This window comes from Ixodes scapularis, unplaced genomic scaffold, assembly GCF_016920785.2.
Source record: "Ixodes scapularis isolate PalLabHiFi unplaced genomic scaffold, ASM1692078v2 PGA_scaffold12__126_contigs__length_90152505, whole genome shotgun sequence".
Taxonomy (NCBI): Eukaryota; Metazoa; Arthropoda; class Arachnida; order Ixodida; family Ixodidae; genus Ixodes; species Ixodes scapularis.
The window spans coordinates 39497530-39511133 of record NW_024609838.1 but is presented as its reverse complement, the minus strand read 5'-3'; the positions used below and the strand labels follow the sequence as shown (position 1 = coordinate 39511133).

Sequence of the window (13604 nt, the reverse complement as noted above, 5' to 3'; positions counted from 1 at the left end):
AAAGAACTCGAGCGAGCTAGAACGTGCAGCCTCTGTGCTCCGTGTATTAGGGCAATAGAACTCGGAAGCGCTTGACGTGAAACGGCCCTAGCACAAGGTTGTCTCCGGGTTTAGTGACGGGGCCTAAGATTATTAGAGCCAAACCTTGCGACCTGTACCAGAACTTTTGATCTCAATGTTCTGCTCGCAGCATAAATTACTCATTAGGCAAACTGCAACATTCATACATTTACTACACACTCTTTGATACGCATGTGCGAAAACCCTTTTAACGTGCCATATATTGACATTGTTATTCTGCAACACTTCTCCTATTTCCACGCATTACTGCCGTGCTTCCCGTTGCTTGTCATGTCTTTTAGCTATATACCTTTGCCTACCACTTAGCTGCACAGTTCTTTTCGGTTTTAAAAACTACTACTGCTCTTTGTAGTGTAGTAATAATATACCTAACAATTTAGTTCCAAGATTGAAAAAAACAAAACATATCTGAATGCTTTAGTGGTTGCATGATGACATTTTTGAAACCCCTGAGCTCTGTGATGCTCCGAGTAATCGTACTGTCTGACGACCGGCTGCATTATTTTTGGGACATGGAACAGTCGCGAGTGACGTAACGACCGCGAGCTTTTATGTCTTGCTTTTCCACCCGCGACATGTGCAGGGTGATGTGGAAGAGGATGAAATGATCCCCGACCGGGAGGAAGACATACGACCCAGGTTCCACAAGTCCAAGACGCACAGCCAGAAGCACATGGACGACAACATTGACGTACGTTCACGTGAACGACGGCATGCAAAAGCAAAGAAAACGCACCACAGACTGCGTCAACTATTTTGCGCTAAGTCGCCAAGGCTACGGTTGCTTCCGTAGTGCTCCTTTGCATGAGAGCGGGTGCACATCAGAGTTAAGACGAAGCCAGCAGCACTGTGGATGCTGCACTATTCTCGACAATGTAGCACAAAATAGTTGACGCCGAGTACAGGCAGAAGGATTTGCAGTTGTGTTTCTATTTATTGATCCAACCGTCGTATGCATAATTAAGTTTTTATGAGAAATGTGGCAGACGTCAATACCTGTTGTAGCCTTCGAGGCACGTGATACCTCAGTGCTGCCCCATCCTGTACCCCCCCCCCCCCCCCCTTTTTTTTTTCTGTTTGGTTTTTGGAGTTTTCACAGCTGGTGAAGCCTCCTCAAAGGGGGAGTCCTCCCCCTTTTCTCTTTTGTTTTCCTTTCTTTCTCTTCTTTTTCTTTTTTTTAATATTTGCATTTGTGGCAAGCTTAGCTTAGGCATAGGTCTTCAGCAGCCGACCAACTAGGCCAACTCTCTTCGACTGCGGTACACTTCACTTTTTGTGGCTCAGCCAGTTGGCTTCAGTAAGAATGCAATAAGGCATTAAAAATTGGCGGTTCATTGCTGTGTCCCGACAGTGAACTGCGTCAAAGGCTGACGCACCGCTCACTGCAGCACACAAATTACACCTGCCATGTTTAAATTTAGTGGATGGCGTCGGTGTGACACTGATGTCGCAGTTCTCGCCAAACCCGCCAAGTTCAGCGAACTGTGACCTATGTGGGAACGCACCTCAGGATCCACTGCGAACCCTCGCAAATAACGGCGCTTTCCACAAAAAATTGGCTTGCTCGCTTTTTTTCTTTTTATCTCGGTCAGTCTTACGGTAATTGCTTTCATTTTAGTAAACTGACGCACGTGCCAGTAAATGACGGCGTATACTTCTTGCCTGTGTCTGTAGTGAACTTTCACACTGAGCGAAGAGAGGTCTTGTGATTTGTGGTACGAAAACATTTGGACTCGCAGAAGGCTAACGTCGAGATCTTCTCGTTTTCTCTAGGAGGATTCAGTCTCGGACGACGGCTTGGACGACGACAACACGCTCTCAGACTGGAACTTGAGTAAGTAATTTCCTTCCGATTCCCGTCGCATAATGCGTTACGGCTTGAAGACACTTACTTCCTCGTTAGCCGAGTTAATATTTCATTTGGCCCATGTTTCTTCTTGGGTTGCGGTGTGTCTGCGGATGGGTGATGACAACTTTGACCCTCTGAGCCTCGTGATGCTCATTGAGTAATCGTACTGTCTGACTGCCGACTCCACTGCAACCCAAGTCTTGCGTGAAACCCTCTATGCAACCTACCGACAGTATGAGAACGGCATCCCCCACCAATCGTAGTAGGAGGCACACCGCCTGGCAAGGGCCGAGGGCGTGCGCGTGAAACAAAGTTTTTTGCGCGGCACAATGTCGGAAGTTTCAAATGCAGCTGGGGAGTCCCCACCGGCGTGGAGATCTAACTACGGGAATGCTTCGTTTGGCTTATTTTCCGCGGAACTCGGTGTTTCCCCTACACGAGGTTTGCAAACGGACTCTTTTACTTCGTCTTCCGCGATCCAGATGCAGATTGGGCACGAGTGATGCGTCAGCGTTTGACTGGGACTAGTGCTGAATTGGTGCTTCACTGTAGCACTTAACCGTCATGCGCGTATCGGCTAAGAGCTACTTAATGCACTTAGGTTTGCTTACGACCGTGTTCTGCAATCTCTCACGACGAGAAAGCATGCTGGCGGCATGTTACAAGATGGCCCTGGAACGGCATTTCTCTGGAGCGAAGGTTTTGCGTTATCTGCGATATTAAATGTGCATACTGTCTACTAGAAATGGTTATTTATAACGTCAAAAGTTTTTCGAGCCCAGAAAGAGAGAATGATGTGCAAAAAAAGTAGAAAATATACAGAAATGCGAACATTCGGTCATAAGCAGTCACAAGTGTGTGAAGTAGCGTTTAGCCGATGCGCGCGCAACGGTTGGATCCCCTTGCCAATGTCGGCCGTCGCCGTAAAAGGACGCTTGTTGCCTGCGGTGCAGGGAAGTGTTCGGCGGCGGCGCTGGACGTGCTGGCGAACGTGTTTCACGAGGAGCTGCTGGGCGTGCTGCTTCCCATCCTGAAGGAGACCCTCTTCCATCAGGACTGGGAGATCAAGGAGTCCGCCATCCTGGCGCTGGGCGCCATCGCCGAGGGTGAGGTGTTTTGACTTTCGCAAGGTGGAGACATGCGTCCCAGCCAGAGGTTGGCATTTTAGGTCGCCCTCACTCACCCTCACCCTCACAGCCACACTTACCTAAGCCCCTCACTCACCCTCACCCTCACAGCTACACTCACCTTCAGCCCCTCCCTCACCCTCACAGTCACACTCACCTTCAGCCCTTCACTCACCCTCACTGAACCTCACGGCCCTCACGCACTCACCGCCCTCACGGCCCTCACGCCCCTCACGCCCCTCACGCCCCTCACGGCCCCCATGGCCCTCACCGCCCCCACGGCCCTCACGCCCCTCACTCACTCATGGCCCTCACGCCACTCACCGCCCTCACGGCCCTCACCGCCCTCACGGCCCTCACCGCCCTCACCGCCCTCACCGCCCTCACCGCCCTCACCGCCCTCACGGCCCTCACGGCCCTCACGCCACTCACCGCCCTCACGCCACTCACCGCCCTCACGCCACTCACCGCCCTCACGCGCCCCACCGCCCTTGCGGCCCTCACACCCCTCACGCCCCTCACGCACTGATGGCCCTCACGCCACTCAGGCCAGCTTCAGATGGGGCAATTTCGCCCAGAAACTTTACGTCGCAACACCAGCAACACAGGCCGCCCGCGATCACACGCAGCAACGAATTGCTGCAATTTGCAATCGTCATCATAAAATTTTATTTTTCTTGCAATATTTAGACACAATTACGCGTTATAAACGTGTTTTTATGCATTTAAATCTCGTTAAGAATAATAATGCACCTGTCTGAAATAGTTTATTTCCAAAAAAACGATCGATTTCAAACCAGAACCAAGTCTTTCGGTGTCATCATCACCGGCACGAGGTATCACGTGAAAATTTTGCGTCCCTGATTGGATGCAGCCGCTTCAAACGCATTCGAATTGCTCCGAGTTGCATGGCCCTCACCGCCCTCACCGCCCTCACCGCCCTCACCGCCCTCACCGCCCTCACCGCCCTCACCGCCCTCACCGCCCTCACCGCCCTCACCGCCCTCACCGCCCTCACCGCCCTCACCGCCCTCACGGCCCTCACTCACCCTCACGGCCCTCACTCACCCTCACCTCACCTGTGAAGATGAGGGTGAGTGAGGGTGAGTGAGGGCCCTCATGAGTGAGGTTTGCCGAGGTATGGTCCCAGCGAGCTTTGTCGAGGTTCGGCATTTCTGTTTGTGTGCGTTACCTTGCTGGCTGACCTCTGGACCTCCATGCTAACGGGAAACTAGTTTAACCCCCCCAAACTGTCTAGGGCGAGTCGACGTAGAGCCGTCCCCAAACCGTTCAGGACGTGTACAGCTCGTCTGCTTTCCCCGGTTCACGCACTCTACTGTTTTGGATGAACCGGACTTTCTCGTGGCTTAGTTTGTGGCTCTGCCAACAGATGGCAGCACTGGCTTTTTAAAAAAAACTTTGTGCCATTTCGTTTGCAGTTGTAAATTTGATTTTGAAGGCAACAAATTTGATTTTGAAGACCACAATTAAGCGGATGACGGTCAGGTATTCCCGTTGAACTAAAGACGGTTAAAGGGGTTAGTCTAAATTTAAAAAAAAAAGGTACATGAATATTTAAGATATGAAATATTGAATATTAAAATAGTTATTTTGAATAAACTTCGAAAAAAAGTGAAAATTTCAAATACTATATATTTAAATATTTTTAATACAAATTGGCTTCGAAAATAGTCAAAAGTTTGAATACTAGATATTCAAATAAGTACTTTCAAATGGACTGAAATTATTCAAAATTTTGGATGCTAAATATTCAGATATTGAATCGGAACCGAATTAAAAATTGGTATGGTATTCACAATATTGAGTAGGCAATCTTTCCGTCGAATGCTTGCATGTGACGTCATTCGTGGCCGTGTTGGTATCTTATGCACCGCGAGCATTTGCTTTGCCATGTTAGTTTCACACTGCGTAAGTTGTAGTTCAAAGAAACCAGGAAGTGTAAACAGCCATCTGTACCCAGCAATGGCGACGCTTGGAAGCTATGTATATGAATAAAACTTTTTACAGCAGAGCTGTTAAGGGCTAGTTTTCCTAGGATTGTGTCCGGTACCAAACAAATGTCGACACCCGTGGTCGACGCAACACTCTGGCTTCCGCCGTCGCTCATAGATGGCGGTAGCTGTCCAGAGTGTTGTGTTTGCCGGTTGTCTGCTTGCCGCTGTCGCTCTTAGGTCGTGGCAACCTTTCCGGCCTCGGCATCCAGACAACTGGTTGCTGCCATCGCTCATAGAAGGCGGCAACATTTCTTCGGAAAAAGAAGAGCGGGAACGGAACAAGCGGCGATGTGAGCAGCAGTGCGAATGGTTCCGGAAACGCCGCGAGGCCGCTATCGCCGAAAGTTCCAATGCTTCGGGCACTTCAGATTCTCTTGCGAAAGAAGAGCAGATCGCTCGCCTGGAAAGCAGTCGCCGGGAACAGAAGTTACAGCTCCGCTGCTCTTCCTTCTTTACCAAAGTGAAAAAGCTGAAAGCTTTTTAGTTACCTAATTTAAATATATGTGAACAGATATCTAAAATTGAATGTAAAAATAATTTACTGTAAGATATTGCATTAGGGCCCACTTCGTTCAACTGACCACTTTTAAAATTTCCCAAACTCGGGAATTCTGCAAAGTGTGGGGGGATGTGGCCTTCAAATTAAAATTTTTCAGAAAAAAAAAAAAAAAAAAACCTTTTTAAAAATATGTTTATTAATTTTTAAAGAATGGTTTCAGAAACTTTCATTTATAAACATGCAGGATTTATCTCACAATAAATTACTTTCAACATGTCGGCAGCCCTCTGAGTCAGCAGGTAGCAAGTTTTTTTGCTCGTTTTATTTAGCGCTACACTGCTTCATACTAGTTTTAACATTGCCAGCACATCTCGCCCTCATTGGAAGTGCCGTTCGCTTTAGATTTAGCCCATAGAAGCTTTCCAAGTTTAAAAGTATCAATGGCCAGGAGAGCCTTATATACACCTAAACAGTTTTGCTGTCAACATCAGCGGACACATTTTTTCCCAGATTCTAGCGCATAACAACTTTGCTGGTCCTCCTTCTTCACGTGAAGTGGAACGGCTTTACAATTTTTTTGGATACATCTCAAGAAAGGGGCATGTCACAATGTCTTTCCACAGTTTTAATCAAAATAAAGACCGCACACAGTTGCAATTTTGAGATTTTCGGACACTTTTGAGGCACATAGGTGGAGTTGTCATCATGAAAGACAAATTTAAGATTAACTTTAGTGCCGTTCAAGGATTCCCAGATTGTCCAGATTAATTTGAGAGTTTACAACGGAGCTGTTAAGGGCTAGTTTCCCCAGGATCGTGTCCGTCCTCAAATGGCCTGATGACACAGAACTCTGGACACCTACTGCCATCTATGAGCAACGGCAGCAGCCAGACAATTAGCGTGCCGGTTGTCTGGTTGCCGCTGTCGCCCATAGATGGCGGCAACCTTTCGAGCCTTTCCACTCTGGCTTGCTAACTTGCGGCCGGCCATTACTTCGTTCCCACCATAGTACAGCTTTGCTTGTTTACCTTCTTCACCAGAATGGAAAGGCTGAAAGTTTTTTTTCCGAGGTATGCTGGACGCCGTTCGTTGAAGGGGGTTTTCGCGCGCAACTTCTGCCGGCACGCTCCCAGTCTTCTTCGACGGACACGCGTGTCCGCGTGTTGTCGATGACACGGGCGGTCCCCGCCGACGTTGCAGGCTGCATGGGCGGCATGGTGCCCCACCTCCCTGAGCTGATCCCTTACCTGATTGGCTGCCTGGGGGACAAGAAGGCCCTGGTGCGGTCGATTACGTGCTGGACGCTGAGCCGCTACTCCCACTGGGTGGTGGGGCAGCCCCACGACTGCTACCTGCAGCCCCTCATGACCGAGGCAGGTGGCGTCTCTCTACACTAAACTTGGGTCGGCGTTCGCTCCAGGTCGTCTCGCATTTCGACGTGCTTGGGATTGCATAGAGCCCGCAGGTCTTTGGTCAATATCATCTAGAAAGCAATGTTTGCATCTTGACTCCCCTTAAACATTGTCACTAGTAAATCCATGCAGCGCTGCCTACTTTGCATCAGCATTGTTGACAGCGGGTCTCGCAACGAGAGCTACGTTAGCATGCCGCAGTGCCAAAGCGGCTCCCATTGAGCTTCAGTGAGTTTGCTGCATTAGGGCGGCTTGGTGATCCAATAATGATGACGTAATGTGCAGGCGTTATCTTTATGGCGGCATTACCTTGGCACCTAGAAAAAATTGTTTCGAGACACCTTAAGTAATGTTTTGCCGCGATGCAGAGAAAAAAAAGTGAGACAACAATAAAAATACTTTTGTACGCACATGTTATCCACTTTTACTCGTTACTTAGGTGTTTGTTTCTTCCTCTTTTCCTCTGGTACCCTCCTACAGAAACACTTTGCGACTGTAGTCTGTGTACTGTAGAAACACTTAAAAGAGGAAAGGCTCTTCCCGTAACGTCTGTCAAACGAGGTCTCTGTTGCTGTTCCAATTTCTCTTGGCCCTTTGGAAGATACTCGGACAGCTTTAGTCCTCGCAGCTGCGTGTTTAACTTTTAGAGTGTAACGTGTTTAGGTGTTTTGGCGGTCGTAAAGATGATTTCTTACGAGCGCCAAAACTAGGCTCATCCAAAGCGGTTAAGGGGTGACCGACGCTTTGGGCGCTGTCGGCGTGGCTTCCCCTCTCCAATCCTGACATGGCGTGCGTGTGCCTGCACGTGTGCAGCTGCTGAAGCGTGTCCTGGACGCCAACAAGAGGGTGCAGGAGGCGGCCTGCAGCGCCTTTGCCACCCTGGAGGAAGAGGCCTGCACCGAGCTGGTGCCCTACCTCAGCTTCATCCTCGAGACTCTTGTCTTTGCCTTCAGCAAGTACCAGGTTGGTCTGCCGTTTCCCCATGTTGGTCCATCCGATCCAACGCGGGAACACACCTCCTTTGAGGAAAGCATACGAAAGCTTGTGGCGCGTCCTGGTATTTTCCCAAATACGTGCGGTGATAACATGGAAAAGTGGTTACAGTTTCTTAATTTTCTTCACTTTTTTGTTCATTTTTTTTTTGTTCATTAATTTTCTGTCTACTAAAAGCTTTTTGTCAATATTTTTTTTTTAGCCAATTTATTGGAAGCTGGAAAAAAAAAAAAAAAAGCTTTTGTATATATTATAGATCACAGTATTCTGATAACACCTTTTTCAAATTCTAGATTTAGTATAGATCACAGTATTCTGATAACATCTTTTTCAAATTTTAGATTTAGTAAAAGGATGCTTAGGTATTGTGAAAAGACTTATGTGGACTGCTGCCAGGGTTCTCCCCACGGCGGGCGGCAGTGGCTTTGCCGCCTACCGCTCGATTATGCCACAGAATGACGATGCAGTTTTGACTGCGGACTTGGCTGCAGACCGTCGAACTCAATAGGCAAAGATAAAGCAAGCCACACTGCGAGCAAGCATTGAACAGTCAAAGAAAAGTCCTTTCGGTTCTGCTCTCTGCTGCTCGTCTGTGCTCACTGCCCAGAGAGAGGACTACTGTGCGGTGCGCGTTTGTCGCCTGGTTATTTTGTGTTCCTACTCGGCCGAGCACCTATATCGCCCTCCTGGCGGCACTCTGCTCTCCTTGTTTCAAAAACTGATGCAAGTGGCGGCAGTCAACGATGCGATAACACACTATAATGTGGTGCACGGGCCTGCCGAGTACGACGGTCTGCAGCCAAGCGCGCAGGCAAAATCGCATCGCCACCCTGCGGCATGATTGAGCAGTGGGCGGTCAGTCGGGACTATTGGCGGTCGGTCAGAGTGGTGGGCGGCAGTGGTTTTGCCGCCCACCGTAGGGAGAACCCTGTCTAAATTTAAAATGTCATTGACGTCCATAACCAAAAGACGAAAGCTTGGTTTTTATTCGAGTCAAAAATTTCAGTTTTATTAAAACTTATAGAACTTGGACGAAACATTGATTTGCGTGCTCGAAATTATCCTATTGTAACATTTCATTAGAATGTACCATTCGGTCTACCTTTGGTTTCATGCGGCCATTCACAGCACCTCTTGCGGCTCTCCACCGAAAGGCATGAAGGAAAAATAAGTGCGCGCTTACGTTCCAAAAGTTACCTTTTGTCACTCTAAAATAGGCTTTTGACCACTCCAAAGGGTGCTCCGAAATTACTCTGACCAATTGTATCACCGCTGACCTTTTTTCTTTTTCCCCACGTTTTATTTCAGCATAAAAACCTGCTCATTCTGTACGACGCCATCGGCACCTTGGCAGACTCGGTGGGTCACCACCTAAACAAACCTGTGAGTCCCTATCGTTTCAGTCTTCTTACAGCAATAGCCATTACGGGCTTTTCCCGCCACTAGAAACAACCTTCGTCGTTAATGTCGTGGTCGGCGTGGTAGGGTGGTGTCCTTCATCGACATTGCCAAATCCTCGAAGAAGATTGTCCTCCGCCCGCGGAAATCGAACCTGGGTCCGCTGCTTGCGAAGTGGAGGCATTGCCACGCAGCTGTGCCTCTGCGTCGACAACCCACTTAGTGTTTTTGTACTACCCGACGCCCATTGCACGCTCACTCTGGAAAAATACAAAGAAATGGCCAATAATAAAATGCCGTTGTAGCACTGTCAGTGCCAGGAGCTCGTGCCGGGAGATGCGCTCTCACGCGCTCTGGAACAAAATGGTGATATGTGAATGTCTCAAACGAGGTCTCTGTTGCTGTTTATATTTCTCTTGGTCCTCTGGAAGTTACTTGGACAGCTTTAGTCCTCGCAGCTACGTGTTTGTAACTTTTAGAAACTTTTAGTCTTGTTTGTTTTCTCTCTCAGTACTTCGGGCGTGTGGAAGAGAGGTGGATCGGCTTCGCCTTCACGCTGAGGTGGAAAGAGTAAATTACCATCTTGTTGAGCGAATGACCATTCCGTGATGTCTTCGACTTTGCGTGCAAAATTTCGAATAACTCTGTCGCTGTCAGTGCTCAAAAAAAAAAATTTTTTTTTGCATAAAATTCATTTTTTGACATGCGTGTCCCAAGCGAACTGTCTAGAAAAATAGTTTTTTTCTTTTTCGGAGGCCTTTTAAAGGGGCCCTGCAATGACTTTTTGACTGGTTTTTAATTTGCACTGAACCTGAGCGTACAGAACGTAGTAACATAATAAAAATTTTCTTTTCTCAAATTTCGCTTTATTTTAAAAGTTATAGGCAAATTAGAATTACAAAAACAAGCAAAAAATAACCTCCTTCATGACGTCGTAGGTCCTGGCTTGAGTGGCCGTGAACTAGAGGAGGAATAGTGAGCCCATCGAGCGCTCACGGCTGCCGCACTCCGTGTCGACGGCTCAAGAGGGCGCCACTAAAGCACGTGTTGGACAGGCTGTATGAAGCGGGCAGCCAGGGCAGCTTGCATTGCATTTGCTGCGCGACTAAACACTAATTCGGCGTAACACTTCATTGACCACAAACGACGGCAAACACGGGGTAAAGATCAGTTCAGAACGGGAGCCACTTCGCGCTGACGCACCGACAAATGGCCAAATCGCCAGCAGGGCCCGCGCCGAAGACCTTCGGAACGCTCGGAACCGGTCGGATTCTCGAGCCGGTATACGACCGCAGCGCCGCCGCGTACATCAGGGACCTTTCTACGCTCCTCGTTCGTCGTAGCCTTATCCCACTAGTTCTTTCTTGCATGCGCCGTTTTTTCCGCCGCTTGGTGGCGGGTATGTCGACGGGTCATTTCTTGTTTCTGTACTTTCTAAACTGCATTTGTTTCTCTTCTGATCTAAAATAGTGAACAAAAACTACTTTCATACGTAATTGAAACGGTTCGCGACACTTATATTATGTATCTCGACTAAAAAAAAAGCTTTTAGCGGCTTTGACCAGTGGCAAGCCAAGGACCAAAGACGTCACATTTTGCGCGCTTTCGGTACCGCGGGTCGCCCTCGTCGGTGGAGGAGGTTTCCGCGTCGTCCGGTTAAAATATGACGCACTGATATTTAGTTACTCTCTCCGTGCCCGCTGACTTACCCGAACCCCAAGAGACTTGGAAACCGCAAAAAAGGTAGACGCTAAAATATGATTGCAGGGCTTCTTTAACGGGTGAAAAGTGGTTGGGTCGAGCGACTTACCGTTAAACCTGATGTATGCAATAAATATGAGTCAGTCAGCTGAACGTTGATGCAGTACTTGTGTCCGGGCTGCCTTCTGCTGGCCTCGGGTGGTGGGCTGAGATTTAGCTTAACCATAGTTGAGAAATCAATTACCGATTCAGGGTGTCTACCAACCTGTAAAACATAAACTAAAATTGTCAGGAAATTTCGAGGCATCTGGAAAGTCTGGGGATCGTTGGGGAAATTGTATGAAAATCAGTCAAGTTGGGGAAGGCAATCGACATGGGCGGTGCGGGAGGGCATGGCGTGTGGCAGTTGTGCGAGGTACGGATAATTGCTTGTCAGTGTAAGCCGCCACCCGTCTCGTTGGATTGAATGGGAACAGCCCAAACAATGGCTACGACCCCATCCTCTGCATCTTTTCCTTTTGTGATGGTCGGGGAATTTGACTGAAGCTATCTGGTAGATACCTTGCGATTGCAACCTCATCACCTGTTCCGTGCCTTCATTGCGAATGACATCCGACATCTTTCTCCGCAACAGGACTACATCAACCTCTTGATGCCACCTTTAATCGAGAAGTGGAACGTCTTAAAAGACGACGACAAGGACCTCTTCCCTCTACTAGAGGTGAGTGGAGAACTTCTTTGTGCATGCTTTGTTGGTCTTCATATTCACTTGGTCGATGATGACAAGTTGAACAGGCTGAGCTTTCTGGCTCTGAAGCTTTCCTGAGTAATCGTACTGTCTGAGACTGGTTCAGGGTGTTGATCTGTTTATTTATTTGTACTACATCTCCCATCGTAGATTTTGTAAGGTGGGAGAAATGATTGGTTAGTACAGCCAATTAACATCAAGAAGAAGAAAATTAAGTGTTAGCCGTTTGAGCAGGATAGGTTAAAGATAGTGTCAATATGTTAAGAGTAATGCTAATTACTTTTAAAATATTGACACGTCTTAAAGGGATACTTCAACGAAATTTGAAATATATCCGTCGCGTTCAAAAATAGGCTGAATATGATCCAGAATATCCGTAAATGACAATCGCACGTTTGTATTTTGAGCCTGGTGGCTGTATGTTCTGTTATAAACGGCCCACTCTAGCAAGCGCTTGGAGAAGGCCCAGCTTAGAGCACGTGACATCCAACGCAATCGTGACGTAGGTCGTCTCGGGACGAGCGAAGCTACGGCGAGGCTGACGTCGAGAGGATGGCCTAGTCGTTCCAGCCACCGAAGCGGCTGCTTTTGTACGAATTTTGAGTGACGGGTTAATCTTTTATAATCTTGTAGGGAGACAACCGCTACTTCTGCGACACTCAAAAGGCCCTCTCGAGAAGAGGGGAGTTCCTCCTTCCCCTCTTCTCTCGTCGTGGCCGGAGGCGAGACAACCTCCATCACTAGCTGTCAAGGTTCCTAGACGGGCATTACAAACGAGGCGTTAGCGACATCCACAAGGTGCTCTTTGCTAATCGTTTAATTTGTTTTAAAATTCTTTTAGAGCGCAGCTCTTAGGGGCCCGTTTCCGGCTTGAGCGGCGTCGCCGTCGGCGTCGGCATCGGCGTAACCGCGCGGTGCATCATGGGAAATGTCCCATAATGCACTGCGCGAGCCCCCCACCAAGGTCACGTGACCTCGTGGGGGGTCACGTGACCCCCCGAAGTCACGTGACTCCCCTGAGGTCACGTGGCCCCCTCCTCGAGGTCACGTGACCCCCGCCGATGTCGCGTGACCCCCCGATGACGTCATCGTCACTGATGACGTCACCGGCATCCACATCGTCATCGTCATCATCACTGATGACGTCACCGGCATCCACATCGTCATCGTCATCATCACTGATGACGTCACCGGCATCCACATCGTCATCGTCATCACTGATGACGTCACCGGCATCCGCATCGTCATCGTCATCATCACTGATGACGTCACCGGCATCCACATCGTCATCGTCATCATCACTGATGACGTCACCGGCATCCACATCGTCATCGTCATCATCACTGATGACGTCACCGGCATCCGCATCGTCATCATCACTGATGACGTCACCGGCATCCACATCGTCATCGTCATCATCACTGATGACGTCACCGGCATCCACATCGTCATCGTCATCATCACTGATGACGTCACCGGCATCCACATCGTCATCGTCATCATCACTGATGACGTCACCGACATCCGCATTGTCATCGTCATCATCACTGATGACGTCATCAGTGACGTCACTGATGTCGTCACCGGCATCCGCATCGTCATCGTCATCATCACTGATGATGTCATCAGCGACGTCACTGATGACGTCACCGACATTCGCATCGTCATCGTCATCATCACTGGTGAAGTCATCAGTGACGTCACTAATGACGTCATCGGTACCCGCATCGTCATCGTCACTGATGACGTCATCAGTGACGTCAGTGATGACATCATCGGCA

The 13604-nt window shown here is 48.7% G+C and overlaps 1 protein-coding gene across 1 annotated transcript in view; it reads left to right on the top strand.

The window, feature by feature from the left end:
* The window catches only part of LOC8037640 (transportin-1), a 64876-nt gene that overhangs the window by 12148 nt on the left and 39124 nt on the right, over positions 1–13604 (top strand). The window contains exons 8-14 of the mRNA XM_029976162.4: positions 665–772; positions 1855–1915; positions 2884–3036; positions 6772–6944; positions 7797–7946; positions 9285–9359; positions 11710–11796. Of these exons, the coding sequence (XP_029832022.1) occupies positions 665–772; positions 1855–1915; positions 2884–3036; positions 6772–6944; positions 7797–7946; positions 9285–9359; positions 11710–11796 (807 nt within the window). The remainder of the gene's footprint in view (positions 1–664; positions 773–1854; positions 1916–2883; positions 3037–6771; positions 6945–7796; positions 7947–9284; positions 9360–11709; positions 11797–13604) is intronic.